This window comes from Pseudopodoces humilis, chromosome 19 (assembly GCF_049639895.1).
Source record: "Pseudopodoces humilis isolate 2021_Gansu_Grassland_sample_001 chromosome 19, ASM4963989v1, whole genome shotgun sequence".
NCBI lineage: Eukaryota > Metazoa > Chordata > Aves > Passeriformes > Paridae > Pseudopodoces > Pseudopodoces humilis.
In genome coordinates, this window is record NC_142218.1 from 655,104 (window position 1) to 667,971 (window position 12,868).

Here is a 12,868-nt window from a genome sequence, read left to right on the forward strand (position 1 = left end):
TGCCAGGCAGTGGTGTGTGGCACGACAGTGCATGGAGTTGGACCAGGCTTTTTAGGGTCTTTAAGAGCCAGGTAATTCCTCAGCAAAAACATACCATGGGGTCATGCCTCTGGGCACTAAATGTAGGTGGACACAGAGCTGGAGAATGCCTGATACCTGGTGCTACCTTGTGCAGATGTATTTCTGGTGTTAAGGAAACTTTCCAGTCTGACCATTCCCAAGACTCTCTTGCAGTCACCCTTCCACCACCGGCAACTTTTAACTGCTGGGACTGAAGACCTTTTGCAGCAGCAGCTGCAGTGAGCCAAGGAGTGCCCTGCTTGACTCTCTGCACTTCCCACTCTCACAGGCAGATCAGCTTTCCTCACCAGTTCGACCCCAGGTTTCCCATGGGAGTCTCACATGTCTTGTTCCACAAAGCCCTTTGTTCCTGGCACAGTAACACAGAAAAAGTTTGAGCTGGTGCCTCCAAGGAGCAGCCCCAACAAAAGACTCCTGGGCTTTTATCCCCTCACAGTCCAAGCTCATGCAAGTCTTGGCTCTTCCTCCCTAGCCCTCAGCTCTTGCAGTGTCTGAGCACCTGGCTGGGCCACAGCTCCAGTGCCCTTTGTTATGCACAGGGTCCGCATTTCCCAGCCTCTTCCCCAGCCTCCTTTCAGGGAGCTCAATCAGCTGCTGCACTGAATGGATTCCTCATCTTCCTTGCATCTGGAGAAGGCCTCATGTCCTAAAGCTCTTTTGCTTTTCTGTCCAGGCTATGTACTGTAAATAGGCTGTGATTTCAGACAGTTGTGTTAATTGGCTGCAGGTTACTCTAGTGACCACCGCTGGGAGAAGTGGTAGATGGAAATTCAGCCTGTTTGACTCTTGGTTTAGGAGTCAACCATAGGCTACTTCTCTCCTCCTCTTCTCCTAGTTGTAATGACTTAAAAAAGCTATATGGCTTTATAAGTGAGTAAGGATGAGTGGGACATTTCCTGACCATTACAAGGAAATTATCGTAGGAAAAGACAAATTGATTTCTGGGAATGCTGAGATATAGAGAAGATGGAATGCAGCTCTCTTCCATTCCTTTAGAAAGATTATGATAGTCATGGAAATTGAACTGTAATTTGCTGAAGATGGATATGATGCAAGGGTCAGATTAGACAGCAGGAGCTCAGTGAAGGTCACTGGTGACTTCAGGTAGTTATGGCTCTTCTAGGGAAAGATCTCCATTTATCCAAACATTGTCCTCTTGGCACTGGATCACTGTATTGCTCTTTGCTGGTCTGTAGATCCCAGCCTCTGACAGATGTGGTGCACCTGTTTTGAAGAACTCACTAAACTGTGGGTTGCAAGTCCTGTGCTGCTTGTAGGTCAACAGTGAGTGCTACTCAGGGTGCTGGAGTACAGTGTAGGTCATAGTCACAAGCTGGAATTTCAAGCTGCAACCCCTCATGACTTGGTAGTCTCATTGAAAGCTTAAGCTAAAAAGCTGTGAGGATAAGGGCTTGAATTCCTTCTTTTTTTAAAAAAAAAAATCAATCCCTCTTCCTTGACCTGTAATGTCTTATCAGATGTGCATGTGGCTGTGATAACTGGTAAGCCCTCTGGCTAAGTGATGGGAGAGCTGCTGAGGGGTCTTGTGCCTTAACAGCTCTTGGATTTGGTGGAGCTTCAGGCAGGCTCCAGGTGTGCACCATCCAAGACTAAGAAGGCTGAGTGATTGTATAAAATGGGGATCTCTAGGAGAATTTGGGATGTTGCATTATTGCCTGTGGACTCACCTGTGGGCTGCTGATACCTTTGGAGCTCAAAATGCACTGTTAAATTTTGGAGTATGAGCTGAAGAACAGGTCTGTCTGACTTGCTTTCTAGGTTGCTGCGTTTTACATATGGACCTTCATTTCCTCCATTCAAAATTCCCGATGAAGATGCTGGTCTGATTCCTCTTGAAATGGATAATGAGTGTGTTGCACAAACATGGTTTCGCTTTTTACATATGCTGAGGTATTGTAATTACAGCCATCCATTGTTCCTGTTCTTGCATCAGCTCTATGCCTTTGCATGACAAATGAAACATTTCTCTGGAGATTGAGAAGATTAAGCACCTAAATAGAATAAAATGAGAGACTTGTGCCAGTGCCATTCAGCAGCTCAGGGAATGCCATGAGTGGTTCAACTTTGAACTCTGACTTTTTCAAAATGTAAACTAGTTCAGTTAATTAAAAACTATTTTAGCTATTTGGCATTTTGGAGGATCTGAAAAACAAGAGTTCTATAGAATTTGTTTCTCTGAGATAACAAACAGGAAAAGCTGAAAATAGTTCTGGGAGTTGCACATGACTTCCATTTATTCTCCAGGTTAATGGAAAATTTTATTTATTTTTAAACTGTGTGTTTATATTTATGAAAACATTTATACAGCTCATTTTACCACACATATTAATCTTTTTTAAATGCACAGTTGAAGCAAATGCTATGTTTTTTTTTAAAGACTTTTGGACTTGGCATTACAGTAATGCTCTCAATGGCCAGAATACGAAACAATTGATACAAAATACTATTTAACAGTTAAAGCTAAATAAATATTAGACTGTTTAAGATTTACTTCTTAACTAACTAAAAAACCCTCTTTCTTCATTTGTAGCACTAATGTCACAACTACTGTGTTCTTCAAATTTGGAGTTTACAAATTTGCTGTTTCAGGATTTGAGTCAGTCAGGGAAAATTGCCCAAACTTTTATAATCTACTTCTCTTCTTGTCACTGGTTGACAATATTTAATTCGTTGCTTACCTTTCTAGAATAACTTTAACAATATAAGAAACTCTTAACTGGGTTCAAAAGACCACATAAGTAATTAATATAACTGCCATAACTAGTCTAGCAAATGTGTGCTCTGGTTTGTTTTATTTTACTAAAATTGTTCAGTGTTTGGCTGATGTTTGAAATGAAGACGGTTATATACTGCTAACCCAGGAGGTGAAAATTGCCTTCCTGTGAGGGAGTAACAGCTAAAATGTATTGATATTGGATGCTGGTTTGTGGTGTTACTTAAATGCCTTAAACTATTGCATCTTCAAGTGTTTTTAAAATCTTAACAGCTGTTATTAAACTGACTAACATATATTTTGCTCTTTTTGTGTGCAGTAATCCTGTGGATTTGAGTAACCCAGCCATTATTAGCTCTACCCCCAAATTTCAGGAGCAGTTTCTGAATGTGAGTGGGATGACTCAAGAACTGAATCAGTACCCCTGCCTTAAACATCTTCCTCAAATATTCTTTCGTGCCATGCGTGGAATCAGCTGTTTAGTGGATGCATTCCTAGGTAATGCTTTTCTCTTACCCATGGATAGCTATAAATATTAACTTAATCATTATTCTCTTTTAATCTGCTTTCTCTATAAATACATCAGTATATCTCTATAAATACAGCAGTAACAATTTATCATTTGCAAGTATATCTGGGAATTGATGAGGAGACTTCAGATCACTTCTAAAAAAATCTGTACACACAATAGAAACATTTGAATGCATGATGTTGTAGATGGCCTTAGTTTCAAATGCAGAACAAATAAATAGATCAGAAATATAAAATAAGAACCAGGGATCTCTTTCCCAAACAAGGCTTCTTTTCCCTTTCCATCTAATCACCAAAGCAAGTGCTATGCTTAGCATGTTCTAGGCACTCACCACGGTGTTTCTAATCTTTGTGGCAGCTGCTGTGTGCCTGTTTTATAAGGTGTTGAATTTGGACTGTCACTTTCAGATCTTTGTGAGAGTTCCCCTTAGTTTATGATTAGTGGGTGACTACTACTGCTGAGTAAAAAAGTCGTGTTTCTTTGTGTCTTCTGGTAACCTAGTAGCTCTGGCTGGTCGGTTTGAAGTAACAGGATGGAGTACCTGAAATTTAAAGCATTATATTTAGTATGCTTCAGACTTGCTGAAAGTTCTTCAAGAATACCTGCTATTGTAAACTTGGAAGAGCTGCTTGTCTCCAGCTGCTTCTCTGCTTAAATGTGTGCAAACAGATGGTATCTGCCATAAGCATGAGCTGATGTAAGACTGCACAAGAATCAAGTAGATGCATACAAAATATTAGGAGAAGACCTGCCAGTGGAACGAGACCGTCAGCCTGGAGAAGAGCAGGTTCTAGGGACACAGAGGGCAGGGTTAGACTGGATATTGGGAAGAAATTCTTCCCTGTGAGGGTTGGTGAGGCTCTGGTACATGTTACCCAGAGAAGCTGTGACTACCCCTGGATCCCTGGAAGTGTCCAAGGTCAGGTTGGACTGGACTTGGAAGAATGTGGTCTAGTGGGAGGTGTCCCTGCCCATGGCTGGGGATGGAATGGAGAGTCTTTAAGGTCCCTTTGAACCCAAACTATTCTGTGGTTTTATGAATCAGATACTTAAGACTTCTGAAGATCTTGTAGCAAGATAAAACACCCAGAACGATAATAGCTCACCTGGAGTGCAGAGACAAGGCATTGGGGCACAGGAGATTTCTTAGTGAAATTAAATTCAGGCTGTATGTATGGATTGGAAGAGTGTGCTCAGGCAAACTTGAGAGCTGCAGAAAGCTCTTCAGTGAAGGCTGATGGGAGAGCTCATTACCTTCTGTCACAAGTGCTAAAACATTGGGTTTTATCTTGCTCTCCCCAGTACCTATGTGATGTGTTTGGCAAAACAGTGCATCGTCTTTCCCAGCCAAATATACTAAAACAATAGGTTTCATAATGCATACACTGCCTGGGGTGTAACGCTGCTGATTTAGCAGGAGCAAATTGTTCTGTAATGTGTTATGAAAAGTACTTGGGTGCTTTAAGTAACAGGGTAAAAAAAAAATCTGTGTCAAATTCTCAAGCACACTGCAGTTCTCCACTTCATTTTTCAAATAGGGCACTAGGGTGTTAGAATTCATTAAAATGGGCAAAAGTGGTGTTTGTCACTTCAAGTTTTGCAGATGTTGAGTTGCTTCTGATTCTGATGGGGGAGAGCTCTGTACACCATTAATTTCCCTGAAGCTGGATAAAAACTGGTCTAATGTCCTGCTGCTGCCAGAAAAATAGCTTGCTCTGCTTTCTTACTCTATCTTGTGTACTGCCTTAGTATTTGACTGTTCAGCAGCTGATTCAGCTTAAACTAAGCAGAAAGCTGTGTGGTGGATGGGTTTCATCTTAATTTAGTGAGCTAAGGTGGCTTTAAGGGCCAGACATCTTAGAGAAGTCTCAGAAAAAGGTGTGGGAGTTATGATTGGGAAAGAAAGGCAAAGGTGAGAGGCATCTGAATTTTGGCAGAAGTGAGCTGTGAAATTGTCTTTGGCAAGTGAACCTTGCGCCTTTCCCTCTGCCTGCTTCTAGACTGATTCCTCCTATCTGCCGTTTCCCGCAGCCTTAAGGTGTGAGGTCCTTTGGTTTTTTTAAATTATTGCTTATCTGATGTAATTACTGTTTTTATTTGCTTATGCATTTATTTTTGCTAATAGTAAAATGGGGAGAGGTGTTTTTGTTGCTACTGCTGTTTTGGGGGACAGGGGGAGGCATGGAAATTGACCAAAGGCTCTAATGCTTACTAATGGCCTACTCTGTGTGAGCCCATGGAATTCTTGCTGAAAGCCTGCTTTATTCCTGGCCTTACAGGCATTTCCCGACCCCGGTCAGACAGTGCACCACCCACGCCAGTGAACAGGCTGAGCATGCCCCAGAACACTGCTACCAACACCACTCCACCCCACAACCGGAGGCATCGGGCAGTGACTGTGAACAAAGTGACAATGAAAACCAGTACTGTAAGATTTCATACTCTGTATTTGAGTAGCTGACTGTTTGGATAATTTCCTCAGTTAGAGGAAGTAATTTCCTTGATTCTAGGAGCTGATCTGTTCTTCTGTTCAAACAGGTAACTACTGCACATGCTTCAAAAGTGCAGCACCAACCCTCCTCTCCTTCTCCACTCTCTAGCCCAAACCAGACAAGCTCTGAGCCTCGGCCACTTCCAGCTCCTCGCAGGCCAAAGGTTAACAGCATCTTGAACCTCTTTGGATCATGGTTATTTGATGCAGCATTTGTTCACTGTAAACTTCATAATGGAATAAACAGAGACAGCAGCATGACTGGTAAATATTACAAAAAAAAATATATATATACATATATATATATATATGTACACCTTTTTCCTTGTTTTATTGACATTTCCTACCTGTAAGATTAACACATGCATAATCCAAAAAAAGTAAAATCTGAAGTGCTCTGTGGTAGTTAATTCCTTGATCTGAGCCAGCATCTGCTATTACCTGAGCAGCTGTTTGGGGATTTCAAAGTTTAATAGAAGCCCACTTTTTACTATTAAAGACTCTCTTGCTCTAACAAGCATGGCACTTCCAATTATGATACTGGGGAAAATGCTGTTATGTGGAGGAAATCATATGGTAGGAGTCCATTTCTTAGTTTGAAATCTGCTTCAGTTCTATAATTAATAGCAACTATTTATATCGACTCTTTAATATTTGAAAAATTGTCCTGCCTCGTTCCACATAGTGCACAAAGTGATACTTGTTTTCTAGAGTGTTATGAAAACACTCTTAAAAAGTCCTTAAAATAGCTAGTGAAGTTGCTGCCTATCAGTTATGGTTGCTGTGTATTTCCCTTAATGACTTGATATCTTCATTCTTCAGCCCTTAACTGCCAAACTTATTTTTGTCTCCTGTGCTTTGCTCAGCTGCAGAGGTGAGATGTTTTGAGATGTAGCAGAATTAGTGCTCTGCTCAGAGAAGCTTTTTAGCTCTCTTCTTACTTTTGTTGATAATACTCAGAAAAGACTAATCTTTCTCACTCCTTGCATTTACTGTTCCTTGTGTATTCTGAATGTCTGCTAACTTTTCCAGGAGATCTATCAATCAGTCAGTAACTCACTGTCCTAAGAAAAATAGGGGAAAGACATTTGTTGTACAAGTTGGATGTGTAGTGGGACTTGACAGCAGCAGTTAAACTTCCTTGTTTATTGTGTCAAGTTCCTGTGTGAAAGCTTAGTATTTAGGATCTTCTAAAGGTGTTTTTAGGTATGTATCACATTGTTTTTGGAAGTGTTCTTTGTGAGGTTCTGTGGTAGGAGTTTGGAATCTCTTTGTAAAAGGCCTGTGACTCATGACTAGGGAAAGAGCTGAGTTTAGGAAGGAGCAAGGCATCCTTGCCTTGTGTATTTGGTTGCATATGCATTTAATGTATTGCTACATTTAGTGCTTTTCAGATTGATTAGATCATTTTAATTTTGACATAACCTGTTTCTTGAGTGATTTCAATGAAATGCTTAACCTGTAAAGGAAGGATGTCAGCTGAGATGATGCTTACGCAAAAGCGTAAGCTGTAAACATTCTGTGTTGTTAAGAGGGCAGAAGTACACAGTCATCCAAAATCAAAAGGTTTAACTTCCTTGAAGGTGTTCCAGGACCTTCTGTTCATATTTGCAATGTCTTAAATCACCTAATAGCAATCAGAAAATTGTTGTGTTACTAGCCTTACAGGAATATTTACTGGCTTTCTGAAAACTAGAGGCAGCTGTTTGAAATTGAGTTAATCTGTCTGTTGCAAGACCAGTCTTAGCACAACGCGTGATCTGCTGTGTGTTAGCAGCAGTGGTTCTGAGACAATGATGTTGGTGGACTCCCAGGAACCTGGCTGTGTCATGTCCTGCTTTTTTAGCAATTTGGAAGACAGAATTAACTTACGGGAATTTAGTCAAGTGTTTGCTGCACTTGCAGGTTTCTCTCTCCTCTTCTGTAATGTGGCCCAGTCTCGGTGAGAATCCCTACAATGTGATTACCAAAGAGAGATTAATGAGCTCAGTGCAGTGCCTACCAGGGGCCCTGTGGATGAGCTGTGGTCTAGTTCTAAATTCTAGTTCAGAATTTAGTTTGGTCTTTTTAAACAACTCCTGCTGACACACACGGCCAAACACATTGTCCTTGTCCCATCTTACAGTGCACCTTTTTGATGAGCTCTAGGACATAAAGAGCACATGGTCAAGGCTGATGTGAATGAGAACCCCTCTACCTTTCCTTTTTTCCTTGTCCTGGGACCTCATGTTTTACCACTGGAACTCTCCAGAAAGGAAGAAATGAAAAATGATGGGTGGAAAAAATGTCAAGTTTTTTGTAAGTCTTGAGGTGAAAGACCATCTAAATGGATGGAAGGGTAACTGAACTTTAGTCTACATGACCCTGCTTTGCAGGGGAGGGCTGACTATCTCCAGAGGCCCCTTCAGCCTCAGCTTTCCTGATTCTGTCAGGTTAACTGCTGCCTCATGGGTTTTCAATTTTCTTTCATCTCATGGGTGAATTTCTTGTACCAACTCTTAACTGGAAAACTGTAGGTATTCCACGTTTGTGGTTGTTCTGGTTTTGTCTGACTTTGGGAAGAGAGAATTGTTCTCTCTCAAGATTAGCTGGAAGTCATCTGTATACACTTGGCTGCTGGTAAAGCAGTTGTTCTCTTTGCTCTTTGAGCCCTGTCCTTCAACGTAATCTTGCGTCATTGTTTGGATTCTGAAGCAGAGCAATGATCTTGCCATCACTGGCATGATGCTTTTGGGCCTTGAGTGTCCTTATCAGGTTTTAGTTTCTGCACACAGACTTTAATGGTGAAGCTTTATGGTGGACAGCTGATAAACATCACTGTGTTGTGGTGAGAAAGTAAAAATGGCCTGTTGGAAGATGCACAGATGGTTTGAAAGCAGCTGGATCCTGCTGGCATAGTCGTTAGATGGGTATGTGGCATTTATGTAGCTGATAGTGTGGGATAAATAGATCCCTATGACAGATAACACCTTCATAGAAAATTGGCTACAGAGCCTGTATGAGGTTAACCAAAGAATGACAGCTTGGGGTGTGTGTATATCTGTGCTAGGGCAGATTCAGTGGCAGGATGTGTTTCAGACAGGCTTGGCCATACAGTGCATGCTACTGCTACCTACTGTCCTCAGCCTCTGAGAATTTGGAGAAGCTCACCAGCACCTTGTGCCACCATTTCAGCAACTGAATCTTTCAATCTGATGGGCTTATTCTCCATCCTTGTACCTAAAGGGTGCTGGCTTTGCAGTTTATAGCAGCTGAAGGAGACACTTCAGGGGTTTGTTGGTATTGCCCAGGGGCTGTTGGCAGTGGAGGAGCCTTGAGGTACATCATTATCCTCACCTTTTCTGTCCCTACTGTCATTAATGTCCCATAGAATGTTTCTGGGGCTCTAGAAGCTAATTCTAAGCAGCCCTGTCTGGGTTTGTAGTGAGTGCTGCTGAGGGGCTTTTTAACAGGTTTGACCCTGCCTGTTCAAAGAAGTAGCTCTCCCCAGCTGATGGGTAGTGCCTGGCTGCTGGAGTTCTTGCTCTCTTCTTTCTCTGGATGGTGTTTGAGGTGTTAATATTTCTGGGAGTGTTCTACTTTTTGTTTCTGCTTTGGAAGATTGTTAATGAAGCTGATGGTCAGGGGAGGCATGCTCAGATATTCTGGTTGTTAGCAACTTGGCTTAGAGAAATGGGAGCTGTAATCCTGTTGGGAGCTCCTGGTTTGGAAGCAGGAGTACTGCTGTGAGGAGATTGCAGGTAAGTAACTTTCCCCCTGCAATACCCCAGTTCAGAGGAGCCTTAGGATAACCTGGTTTATGCTCCATGTGCACTGTGATATGGGGACAGGTCTGTGAGCTGAGAATGGTTTGTACATTCTGTTAAAGAACTGGTGTATGTTGATATGAACAGCTCTAAATTTTAGTCGTATTTTGTAACTTTTTGTTCATTGTTTTGCATGGTACTTTCAAAACCATAATTTTGGACCTGTATGCCAGTTTCCTATGTGTTTAACGAGCTTGCTGTATCATAAAGCTTTTAATCTATTTTTTAAAAAGCTAAAAGCTTCTTAACTTATATTACAATTTCACCATCTTAAAAGTATTTTATAACTACTGCTGTCCTTTGATTTGTTTCCATTTTATTTCTATTATCTTGCAGCATCTTTTATCCAAATTCTTCTTTCTTATAAATCTTGTAAGTAGGAACCAGTAGCTTTTCCTTAATTGCGGTCATGCTTTTTTTTTTCCATAATCCCATGTTTTATTTGTAAATTCATTCTCATTGTCTCTTGTAGCTTTTGCACTTTTACTTGAAAAAGACAAGTAATTTTTTTTGTGTGTGTTTTTGAATGGGGAGGATTGTTGGCAAAAGCAAATTAATCTGCCTGAATCAGTCCCATCTTTTCTGTATTTTAGTCTGTGATCATGTCATGAATTTCAGGACTTTGCACTAACCATGTTTTTTTTACTTAAAGCTTATTTTACAGACCTAGTGTTTGATTTGTATGCATTGTGCATGTAGTGTTTTTTTCCAACTACAGTATATTGCTGGATAGCTTATTTAGGACAAAAAATGGCTCATGGGAAGATACATAAAGATTTGTACTTATTTGCTACTTAACATCAATGAAAATTTATGAGGTAAACGTCGGTTAAATGATAAATTTGAGAACAAAAAATTAGGAGTAGGCACTTGTCATTAAGACATTTCCTTTAAAACAAAACAAAAAAGCATCCTATCTGTAAATTATCAGGTATTCCAGTTGCTAAAGTGTTAACATGCCTTTGTTAGCAAGGCTGACTGTGAACCTGCAGTTCCCCAGTGTCCCAGAGCTGAGACAGAAGTTGCTTTCTTTTGCTGGTAGCAACACATAGGTGTGATTATGGGAGCACACATTGTCTGCTGTTTGCTTTTGTAGTTTATAAAAGTTTTGGAAATCCATCTAATCTTAGCTAAAAACAAGAACACACTCTTTAAGATGTTAGTAATCCTAGAGCAAAGCTGTCCAAGGAAGAGGAAAAAAATTTGAAAAAAAAATCACATTGAGTGCAGTATATATTTTGTTTTGGTAGCAATCCTGGAAGAAAGCATGGAGTCAACAGAGCGAGTGGTCTTGCATCCAAACAATGCTGACGTGTGAAAGAGAGACCAGAAATCTCTCCAGGAAGACTTGAATTGGATTCGAGTGGTGTGGACTGGCAGAACTGGCCTGTGGGGAGGGAGCACACAGCTGGGCAGAACCAGGTTAGGACCCTCTGAGAGGGTCATGGAGCTTCCTGTAGGATAGGGAGCAGGAGACAGCCAGGCCGTGGTAGCTGCTGTTTGGAGGCTCTCTTATTTGGCAGTTTTAGTGATCACATGAGGAGAGAGGGACCAAATTAGGAGAATGGGATTCCACAATCTTCCCTTTCTCATACGGGACCTTAAAATTTTTTGATTGTTTTTTTAATAACTATGTTTGTACAACAAAACTGGATCAAAGCTGCTTGGTGTTCAGGGCAGCATGAGATGAGTTGGCTGGCTGGAAGTTAAGCACTTCTTTGGAGGTCAATAGTAATAGCACCATCAAATTTTTTTGTTTGTTTTTTAAGGGAGCAAGGGAAAGTGGCATTTCATTTTTGTGGGGACAAGAGCCAGGTGAGGCAGATCCTTGCCCTTTCAGAGAGGGTAGGAAGCTAGTATTTGGATATAAGTGCTCTCTTCCCAGCAAAAAGTTGGGACAGCCTCCAGGATATGAAGGTCAGTTGTTGTCATCCTTATGAAGAAAACAAGTTAGGTACACCCACAAACACTTCCTAAACAGAGGCACTGGCTCAAATACAGTGAACTAATAGCTTCATGTTAACTATTAAATTGGACTTGATCTTTGTGTCCAGGATCCCATGAGCCTATTCTGTACATTATCACGCACAGTGAAATGCTGTTTTTTCTCTTCCCAGCTATAGCGACGCAGGCTAGTGTGGAGTTCCGCCGGAAAGGATCCCAAATGTCCACAGACACTATGGCTTCCAACCCCATGTTTGATGCAAGTGAATTCCCAGACAACTATGAAGCAGGAAGGGCAGAGGCATGCGGGACACTGTGTAGGATATTTTGTAGCAAGAAGACTGGGGAGGAAATATTACCAGCTTACCTATCCCGGTACTAACCTATCTTCCAGTTGCTTTATTGGTGTAACTTTAAGATACAGACTAATTCCCAGTGAATAGCATTCACTTGCTGTGTGAATCCTGTGTTACCAGTTTAAAAACCCCTAGCTGGCCTTCAGAGGCTGGAGGTGGGATTCTTGGCTAAGCCCAGCACTGTCTTCCTCTCACATTTTCATGATGCAGCTTTTCACTGTGTTTTCTTCAAGTTTCAGTTGAAGGAGAGTACCTTAAAGTGCCTCCAGCTGGAAGGAAAATTTTCTTTGGCAGTTTCTTGCCTCCTGCATTTTTATTTTTGTTTAATTTGTCACTGAATATTATTCACATGGAAAAAAGGAGTGTGCAGGCATAAGACTTTGTACACTTTATTAGACTACAAAGGTTCTTGTGTTGTCAAATACCACAAAATTTGGTTTTGTTTTTTGTAGGTTTTTTTCACGCTCTGAATATTGAAATATAGTAATATCCCATTATTTGAAACAGTTGTGTTTGAACTACCACTGTGTTCAGTTTTATTTCTGAGAAAATAAAGCAGTTTGCCTGTTGTAGTATACCTTTTTCACAAATTTTTGTTACGTAAAATAGCAAATGCTAGAGGCAGAGAATCAGTTTTAAATCAATGATTCTCAAACTGTTCAGGTACATATGTCCCAGATGGCATTAAAACTTCCCAGAAGACTGAACAATTTTATTTCTTGAATGTTGTAGTATTTTTTGTATAGATAGTTCATATTTCTTTTGGCCAGTCAGTGGGATTCCTTTGTGTCTCCTAGACTTTTGAAACAATTAAGAGGGCATACATGTTCTCTAACAAGAGGCTGCAAAAGAAGCTAACTGCTCTAGGGTGATGGACAGCTGGGTTTCTGCCCTTGCTTTTTCATTTGAAGTGGTTATGATGGT

The 12,868-nt window shown here is 40.9% G+C and overlaps 1 protein-coding gene across 4 annotated transcripts in view; it reads left to right on the plus strand.

The window, feature by feature from the left end:
• The window catches only part of RALGAPB (Ral GTPase activating protein non-catalytic subunit beta), a 63,852-nt gene that overhangs the window by 15,360 nt on the left and 35,624 nt on the right, over window positions 1-12,868 (plus strand). For 2 of the 4 annotated variants that reach the window (XM_014260773.2, XM_014260774.2), the window contains exons 6-11: window positions 1,861-1,992; window positions 3,135-3,313; window positions 5,627-5,775; window positions 5,886-6,102; window positions 9,981-10,016; window positions 11,762-11,963. In XM_014260773.2, coding sequence (XP_014116248.1) covers window positions 1,861-1,992; window positions 3,135-3,313; window positions 5,627-5,775; window positions 5,886-6,102; window positions 9,981-10,016; window positions 11,762-11,963 — 915 coding nt within the window. The remainder of the gene's footprint in view (window positions 1-1,860; window positions 1,993-3,134; window positions 3,314-5,626; window positions 5,776-5,885; window positions 6,103-9,980; window positions 10,017-11,761; window positions 11,964-12,868) is intronic. The other 2 variants (XM_005532198.3, XM_005532197.3) reach the window with 1 other exon arrangement.